This window comes from Epinephelus fuscoguttatus, linkage group LG23 (assembly GCF_011397635.1).
Source record: "Epinephelus fuscoguttatus linkage group LG23, E.fuscoguttatus.final_Chr_v1".
NCBI lineage: Eukaryota > Metazoa > Chordata > Actinopteri > Perciformes > Serranidae > Epinephelus > Epinephelus fuscoguttatus.
This window is the reverse complement of record NC_064774.1, coordinates 32,093,426-32,103,481: the sequence shown is the minus strand read 5'-3', so window position 1 is coordinate 32,103,481 and position 10,056 is coordinate 32,093,426. Positions and strand designations below refer to the sequence as shown.

Here is a 10,056-nt window from a genome sequence, read left to right as displayed (position 1 = left end):
CAACAAAAAACATACCAGAGATGAGTTTGCCTTTGGAGGGTATATATCGCAGCAATGTTCTCAATTGTTCTTAATTAAGAGTTCCTCTTTGAACACAGGCATATTTTCAAGGTGGAAATCAACGTTAAGGTACTATTCTGTGCCCAACACATTGTTGGAGGGCCCACTGCCGCCCACTGCTGATGTTCTAGATGACAGTGAAAACACCCAGGGGTATGTTCTAAATATATGGGTACATTTTCTGTTTCACAGCTGAGAACACTAAAATAGAATAAAGCTCATTTGGATATAAAATAGAAAACATACATTCTGTGCGCCCCCAAAATCAGTTTCCGATTCATTGTCTATGTCAGTGGTTCTGAACTAGTCCAGCCACAGGGTCCAGATTTCTCTTCAGTCATTAGTTTAAGGTCCACACAGTTTAATATATCGATCGTCATACTTATATTTGACAACGTGGTGGAGCTAGTTTGTTGTCTCTGTCAAACAGCTATCCGTTATACACTCAAGAAACAGCTTTTCGAAACAAAAACTGTGGCGGAAATTCATTGTAGATAAAAATTAAGTGGGTTTTTTTGGACAAACTTACATTTGTGAGTCACTTGTGGTCCATTCAGAATGGACCCGCGACATGCTTGGACCCACCAGTTGGGAACCACTGGTCTATGGAGCAGTTCCAGACTTTACACCATAGACATATATACATAGACGCCGCATCGAATGCCTGAGCATGTCCTCGCCGGCCGCCATCTTGGATGGGTCTCGCTTCACCTCCACAGTGCATTCACTTCTATTGAGGAAGGAGCTGTATGCACAAGTAAAATAGAATAACTCGCTGAATTTTCAACTGATTTTCACGCGGTTTGGTTTGTTACAAACGGCACACATGTAGTTATGATACAGGATGCTTTCATACATTAAAAATGCGGGATTTCATGCTTTAATACTTTCTGCAGATAGCAACAGCATGTTATTTAGGTCACAACACAGTTATTTTATTCACCTCAACCCAAAAGTGGGATGGATATATATACATATATATATATATATAGATATAGATATATACACACACATATATATACTGTATAAACAATATACACAATACAAAACATAGTATAGCATATTAATAAATGTATTAATATATTTTAATAAAGAAAAAGCTTGATTGTTGATTGAGTTTATTTCTCACACACACTCTCTTTTATACCCACAGCCATCAGACTTAATAGTTCTTTGGTGGAAAAGTGAATATGTGCACAAAGGTGTGCTATACATAATATGCTATACTGTGTTTTGTATTATGTATATGGTGTTTATTCAGTATGTTTATACAGTATATAAATACTGTGTATACTGTGTACATATATATATATATATATATATATATATATATATATATGCATATATACAGTACAGGCCAAAAGTTTGGACACACCTTCTCATTCAATGCGTTTTCTTTATTTTCATGACTATTTACATTGTAGATTCTCACTGAAGGCATCAAAACTACGAATGAACACATGTGGAGTTATGTACTTAACAAAAAAAGGTGAAATAACTGAAAACATGTTTTATATTCTAGTTTCTTCAAAATAGCCACCCTTTGCTCTGATTACTGCTTTGCACACTCTTGGCATTCTCTCCATGAGCTTCAAGAGGTAGTCACCTGAAATGTAATAATGTAATTCACATGCCTACGTACAGAAGCGTATTGCATTCACTTGACAAATAAAAAAAAATCTGTTTTATTGAGTAATTTTTTCTGTTTTTCAGAGTAATTTTTTTTCTTTTTCTGTTTTTCGTGGTAATTTTTTCTGTTTTTCTGAGTATTTTTTTTTCTGAGTTAAGAGAGCAATAGAACAACAGACGCTTTCATTCCTTTCTTGAGAGCTTGACATAATGGACGCAAACATGACCCACTTGTTTAGTTTAATCCAGTTTTACTTTGTTTTGGGTTTGAGACACTGGGAGATACTCTTGTCTTTAAGTTATATAGATGGTGTTATCATTAGTTTGTCGACTTTACGCAGGCACCTTAAGACTTTAAGGTTGTTCAGACGAAAAGCCCATTCAGATCTGCTGGACATTGCAGTGTTTCTCCAGAATCAGTTGGACACATATGGCAAGCTCCATGGATACAAGATGATGCATCTGAAATGCATTCAGGCTGGCTACGTGGTGACTCAAGAGACAATCAGGAGACTGATAAAAATATTGGATCCACGGGGAGTGCAGCTGAGGCGCCGGAATCGCCTTCGGTGGCGTATGTATCAGAATCCAGGCTCAAACTTTTTGTGGCACGTTGACTAGTATGATAAACTCAAACCTTACGGGATCTGCATCAATGGTGCAATAGACGGGTTTTCACGGATGGTGATATGGCTACATGCATACTCTACAAACAGTGATCCCAAGATAATCGCTGGATACTTTATTGATGAGGTGTCATCAAGGAATGGAACTGCTACCCGAATTCGATCTGACCTAGGGACGGAGAACTGTTACATGGAGCAGATGCAGATGTTCATGCGGCATGATCATATGGACGGATTTTCGAACAGATGTTATCTGTATGGCTCAAGCAATCATAACCAGAGGATAGATAACTGGTGGGGATTTTTAAGGAAGCAACATGCACAGTTCTGGATGAACGTGTTTCAAGATTTAAAAGACTCTGACTACTTTTCTGGTGACTTCCTGGACACAAGTCTCATACAGTTCACTTGTCTTGAAATAATAGAGGTAATGTATCCTCATTGCTTTATATAGTACCTAGGCTATTATGTATACCTCAAAGTTGCAATACATTTCTGGTGTTTTTCCCCCATAGTATAATGTGTCAGAATAATACCATTGACACCTGTTTAATGGTTGAAGTATTAAGAGGTTTTACTTCACCAAAAGTATTTTACCAAAGTAGCTACACGGGGTGTGTAATGGGTTAATTGTGGTACTAATACCACACTGTGATTCCCACTCAAAGTAGGTTATATGAAGTAAAAGGACAGTATTATCAGCAGTGTATATATTCAAAGTACTTAAAGTATGAAAAGTTAGCCTGGTAAACCAGACTGTCTGCCAGCTCTCATATTCATTTGAACTAGCAAGACAATTCACATTTGTGGATTTGTCTGGTGAAGCCAAGCTAATGAAAAGTATAAAATGCAGTAAAATGTTCCCTGTCAGTGTTTTACTATGTATCTAAGGTTGCATTTTACAGTTTACTATTGCAGATGTTTAAGATTGAGATGATTTGAACTATATTATTGGCTAGTTTAATGCATCATAATATATAGCTACTGCAGTTGGTATTGCAAATGTGTGAACTGATTTTCTCACTTTCTATTTTTATTTATATTTAGAGAGAACTGCAGGACATTGTTCACCTTTGGAACACTCACAGAATTCGCCCATGCAGAAATGCTGTGTCTCCAGGTGGGTGCCCAGTGATGATGTACAACTTACCCCAACTATTTGGTGCCAGAGAGTACCTCAAACAGGTATCCCAACAAAAGGTTCAAGCCTGCAGAGAGGAATGCCGTCAGAGAGGACCATATCCTTGTGATAACACAGTGTTTGACATTTGCTGCCTTGCCATGGCAGAAAACAATCTTCATCCACCCACCTCTCCAGAGGAAGCCATTGAGCTTTACATGTTCTTACGTGCTTACATACGAGCTCAAATATAATGATCATGACGTGCTCTACTGGATCAAATGACTGGGTAGAAAATATTATGGACCATGAATTTCATGTTGTGTTTAAACTGTGAATTACTGAACTCTTTACTAATGGACATCTCCCCTTTGGGCTTTGTATGTTCTCTTTCTGAAATATCGCATCATGTTACATGTTGTGAAAAATGGAAAGTCTTGGGTGCATTGTAAAAAGGACAGCCTACAAAAAAGACTGAACAGCCATATCAATTATAAATGAAACACATTATACTATCTTGTCCTCAATGGTGTGTATGCTGACTTTGAAATATAGCTCTTTTACAGACAGAATTCCTGTTAACAATGAGAAGTTAAAGGTTTTTCTCTTTTGATATTTAGTTGTTTAATTAAGCATTTAGGAAATATACCTTCCTGTTTTTGTTCCTCAATTTACTGTGTCAATTGCATCCAAACAATTACATGTAACAAAATTTGGTACTAAGATGTAGGAATATGTTGTATCTAAAATTAGTTGGTGATTATGTCAACGCTCAAACATGGAAACAGGTCAGATCAGCTTTGCTTATGTAGCTGGATGAAATGTCACTCTATAAATTTATGGTGAAGTGCAGTTGTCATTAAACTTTGAACAAATGAAGCATATATTTATCTTTAATTAAAGCATGCTTCCTTTTTTCTTCAGTTTACACACATTTGATAACTTTAACCTTTCACAATACAAGCACCCCATAACAAACAGGAACTCCAATTTTAAGATTCTGGTTGGAAACAGATCATGTCTCACTAGAGCAGGACTACTGAACGACATGAATCAAAAGTAGACACAATTTGTTTGAAGACAGCTGTACAAAACAAGACAGCAACCTGTGATTTTAGTTGTACAAAAAACACCTCAAAGTACCTTCTACTGTTAAGAGCAGATTAACAAACACGGTCAGTATTAACATCTGACATGAGGTAGAGGTTCCAATTCTATTAGAATTTAACAGTGAAAATTTAACTTCATGAAAGTATTTAGTTTCATGTCTGAACATTCTCATTCTAGAATGATAACAAAAATTGTCTTAAATCAAAATAAATTGTTTCTTGGTATGATAAAAAGAAAATACTGAAATTTAAAAAAAAACAAAAAAAAAACATTCTGCTTATCACACAGCCCCTGAGCTAATCACATATTCTCCATAAATGCTCTGATAACAAAAAGTGTCATAACCTTTGTATGTATTGTCCTCCCTCCCAGGTCAAATTGATCCAGTCTGCTTTGAATGTTCCTTCTCTTATCCCTCCTTTCTTTCTTTCCTCCCTCCCTTTTTCCTTCTTTCCTTTCTTCTTTCCTCCTTCCTCCCTTCTTCTCCTCTGTCCTTCCTCCATCCCTTCTTTCTTTCTTTCCTTCCTCTCTCCGCCTCTCCTTTCCCCGCTCCATCCCTCCTTTCTTTCTTTCTTTTTTCCTTCCTTCCTCCTTTCTTCCCCTCTGTCCTTCCTTCCTTCCTTCCTGCCTCCCACCATCCCTCCCTTCTTTCCTCCATCCTTCCTTCTTCTTCCTTCCTTCCTAACCCGAGGACAACAGGAGGGTTAGATCAAAGTAAAATATAAATTGTTTCTTGATATCATAAAACCAAAATCTTGAAATTTAATAAAATAAAATAAAAACATTCTGCACTCATCATACAGCTCCTGAGCTAATCGCATATTCTCCTTGCATGTTCTATCCCACATTTACACACAGTCTAAACCTAAATAGCTGGCACTGATGGGGAAGAGAAAGGTGTGCATGTGTTCATAGGTCACTTAGGCACTCTTATGCAATGTCCATTGCATAAGAGTTGCAGGACAGTATCGCCTCCAGGATAGCTGCTGTAAGTTGATGGTAGCTCCAAAGGTGGGCCACAAGTGTGTGCAATTGGCCGCCGTGCTAGCCCTTCCACAGAGGTGAATGTGACTTGAATTTCTTTTACACAGATGACATCAGACCCAGTTAGAAATCTCATCACCTTCCGGAGGCCAATTTCATCCAGTCCCCTAATGTACTGATGGAAAAATCGCAAACTTTGGTTGTCTGCTGAAGTAGCTGGAAAAGCTGTTATCATCTTTAACACCTTTCGTGTTGTTGGTTTAAGATCCTCATACATCTTCTTCATATCCTGTACAGTGGGGAAAAACGTCCTGAGTGTCGGTCCTGCAACTTCTGCAATATTATCCAGTGCATATTTTGGGTGCTGGATTATTTGCTTGTGAGCCACCTGGACAAGCACGGCTCTCAAGTTATCCTGTGATGGTACTGTTCTTACTCCCATGCGATCCATCAGATCAAGAAGCTCTTCCTCATCATCGCCGACAACAGCCTCTTGCAAAGCAGTGGACAAGAGATCACGTTCAGACTGACTAAGATACAACATCAGCGAGTCAACCAGTAAATCAGGTGAAACAGAGTGTTCACCAAAGACGACTGCTGCTGTAAAGGCTTGTGCCAGCCGAAATGGAAAATACCCATGGTCCTTCAGTCCCTTGGCCAATATCTTGCCAACAGACTTCCATTCCTCCTTTTGCCATTTTGGGGATAGTGATGGCACCCTCACATCTGCACCCTCTGCAGCACAGTCTAGAAATTCTGTCCAGAAGGTGGCGTACACATCCCGGGACACACCATCAGCATCTGCCCCCATTTCATCGATGCTGTATTTCACAGAGCAGCTCATCATTGCATCATCCTTGAATTGGGCAATCAGTTCATCCAAGAGTGTCACTCTGTGAAGTTTCACAGTCACATAAAAAAGTTCACTGGCAGGACTTGGTGGTCTAGCAGAGGCTGTCTCAGCATCAGTAGGAGTTGAGGTGTAGGTGGGGATGTTCATTTGTTCTTCTATTGCAAGGATTGGCTCATGTATGAGTGTATCATCGAGATCACCTAAAAACGGCCCACCTGGCAAAGGACCAATAATGACCTCTGATGTATCACACAAAGATGTAAGATCAACAGAGACAACAGCTGACATTGTGGCAGTGCTTTGCTCATCATCTTCCACTATGTACATTTGATGTTTACTGTTTTGTCTTTTCTGTGTCAGCTGCTCAAACTCTTCCCTTGTGTGTTTCTCTTGTCCAGGCTCTGCCGTGTTTTCATGTTGCTCATCTGTCTGTATATCAGCTCCTCCCTCTGTTTCATTTTCACTGGTCAGGGTGTTTGTGAACAACTAAAACCTTAACAACCCCAATTTGTGTGTCTCGTAGAGGTCTCCCACGCTAACATCCTCATCAACACATGCTTCCTGAAAGTCAACTATGTCGTGACTGAACTCTTCCCACTTTCCCTTCATCGACATTTCATTAGGGAAAAACTGTTTTTTAGCATGTGACAGAATCTCGCTTTTAGTGGCTTTCTTGTTAATATCAAGAACTCTGGTTCCTCCACCACTGCGTTTTCTGACTTGTTTGTTGTCATGTATCCACCCTAATTCTATTTTTCTAGTCATCTTACAGGCTCTCTTATTAGTTTTTAGATGCATCTTTGTTGGCTGGACTGGATTTTCCCCCTCAAAACCTTGATCAATACCTTTGTTGCTCATTGTGCCCATTTTTTTTTTTTTTTTAAGTTTTTCAAATAAGGACTGTCTTTTTGTATCATCTCCGCCTCTTCTCTGTTTTTCCAAACAGAAACGCCTTGTGGCAATCCTGTCACCATAGGCTGGAATGTAAGCAGCCATAGTGGCATCATCTATGTCTCCAATTACCGAGCTGTCAATCTGCAAGAAATACAAAAAGTATACATTAGACATGACACAGCTTAAAATATATATTATCTCCAAGACTACTTACTTCTCAGTTTCAGAACAACCAAATACATCAACAGTAACTTGAAAGCCTACTTAATCCTGTTTACAGTCATGCAGTTGTTTTCAAATGGAGTCAGATGGCATTTACTATCATTTCAACTCCATATACTCAATATCATATTTTAGCATGATATTTATTGAACGTGTTGTTCTGTTCTTATACCATATACATCATCTGTATGATCATGAGTTCATAAGTTCATAAGTTATCAAATTTCATTCATTTGTTGCACATTACCATACTTGCAAAAAGGCTTATTCTCATACCAATTTGATGAATTAAGTCTTACTTCTATGGTATAGAGTACTTCACATAAAGCAGGGGATAGGTTGTGTATTTATTAATATATTTGTATAACAGTGATGTCTCTCCATATTTCAGGATGCATTGTTGGAGGGGATGACAAATGAAAATATTTGAACCTCTGGCACTACATGTGATAGTCTAAAATGTAAAGGTACATGTGTAATACATTGAAATTCAGTGAAATATAAAAATATAGTTGAGAAAATAATTTAAAAAAAATAATATAGTACTGCAGGAACAATTGTATGTTAACGTACATGATCCTGCTGCATTTTCTGAATATTCTCCTCAGGAACACCTCTGTTCTGAAGAAATATCCACAGACCATCATCTTGTCAGAAGGGGGGGTTTGAAGATGTAGCCATTGCTGGCCCTGCAAAAATGTTGGAAAAAGGCAGATAAATATTTGTTGCACCAACAATTAACATGTTTAAAACTCTAAAGCCCAATAGTGTCATATTGTCAAATTATATGAAAGCACAAGCAGTTGACCTATAAATACTCTATCTATACAGTAAGTATACTCTTTTGAAAGTCGACTTCTCATTAGATATTTGAATGTGCTCACTCAAATCACCACAAGAACAGGTTTGTGTAATGTCCATCTGCATGAAAGCTTTCACTGGTTATTCATAAACAATAACATTACTCAAATATTACAGAAGACTAAACTCTGCAGCACATAGAGTGGGCTTTATTATTGTTATTACTATTAGTATTTAAATTGAAAATAAAATCCAGACTGGGGCTTTGCAATATATGGAGTAGCTCATTGTACTTTACCAGTAAGCAGGTGCAAAAACGTTTCAAATTTTAAATAATTTTATTCCACACCATATACAAATATGTGCACGGACGTTTCATGCAGGATCTTTCCTCACTGTGTATCAGGTGCATGCATGTATTAAATGACAAACCACAACAATCTCAGTAACTCAAAGTACTTGTCATGATGCGTCAATATAATGACTAGTCTACTGGCAATATTTCACTTAGCAGACGCTTTTATCCAAAGCGACGTACAACACAAACAAGATCTAGGATGTTCTGGTTATGTTGACGTGCTCATGTTACACTACTTCTATGTTAATATCTTCACGTTACGTTTCTATAGTGTTAGCGTGTACTATAGCATATAAGTTAACCAAAGTTGTGACGAATGGCTCGTTAGCATAACCCCCTCTCTAGTGAAACCACTGGTTTCTCTAGCTCGTTCTACTTGTGCCAAGCCAATATATTGAAAGAAAGGCGGTTAATTTGTGATGAGTAACAATGTCCAGCATGATGGAAAAAAACTGTTAGCTTAACGTTAGCTGACAACTGAATCATGCCCATACATGTTTGTCAGCTAACGTTGTTACAACCTGTTACTAACTTTACTAACTTAACCTGTTACATTGAGCGATAGGCCTACACTAGAAGGATGCAGTCGAAAACATAGCTAGACTATCATACCCTGTGTGTAACTAATTACGTGCCTTACCCTTATTGATCCCGTATTTTAGGAGCAGGAGCACGGATGCAAAATACATCCAGCAGCAGGAGTCACCATGGATGCAGGGGTCACTTGCAGGTGCCAGGTGGGAGCTTCTCGCGAGATTTTGAAGTATCTCTCCTCGTTCAGGAAAAAAATTACCACGAAAAACAGAAAAAAATTACCACAAAAAACAGAAAAAAATTACCACGAAAAACAGAAAATATTACACAGAAAAACAGGGAAAAATTACACCAAAAAACAGAAAAATAAATAAATTACTCCGAAAAACAGAAAAAAATACTCAGAAAAACAGGGTTTATTTTATTTGTCAAGTGAATGCAATACGCTTCCGTACCTACGTGACTACAAAGAGTAACGTTGATGATATTTCGTGCAAGACTGTCATGTTGTTCTTAAGTTTATTTCATTCACAACCCGTTGCGTTGTTCAGCGGATTGTTGGTGATGTGTGGCTGTTAAATGTGCAGCTGCTCATGTCCAGAACCACACGTGTTGATATAATACTGCGCGTCATTACCATCTGTCCTGCATCTCTCTCTCTCTCTCTCTCTCTCTCTCTCTCTCTCTCTCTCTCTCTCTCTCTCTCTTTCTGTCTCATTGTGTCATATGGACTACTGATAATTTATCATGTTGATCTGTTCTGTACGACATCTATTGCACGTCTGTCCGTCCTGGAAGAGGGATCCCTCCTCAGTTGCTCTTCCTGAGGTTTCTACCGTTTTTTTCCCCGTTAAAGGGTTTTTTG

The 10,056-nt window shown here is 38.2% G+C and overlaps 1 protein-coding gene across 1 annotated transcript; it reads right to left on the bottom strand.

The window, feature by feature from the left end:
- Positions 1–4,373: 4,373 nt before the first annotated feature.
- LOC125884090 (uncharacterized) lies at positions 4,374–9,375 on the bottom strand. The gene is made up of 3 exons (XM_049568882.1): positions 9,298–9,375; positions 8,072–8,187; positions 4,374–7,417 (listed from the first exon to the last, which is right to left on the bottom strand). Exon 3 carries the CDS (start codon positions 6,707–6,709, stop codon positions 5,462–5,464), a length of 1,248 nt encoding a protein of 415 aa, XP_049424839.1. The 5' UTR covers positions 6,710–7,417; positions 8,072–8,187; positions 9,298–9,375; the 3' UTR covers positions 4,374–5,461.
- Positions 9,376–10,056: the final 681 nt, after the last annotated feature.

What these genes read in the sequence shown, in the direction of transcription:
- LOC125884090 (XM_049568882.1), bottom strand. Translation starts at nt 6,709, where the DNA reads ATGTACATAGTGGAAGATGATGAGCAAAGCACTGCCACAATGTCAGCT.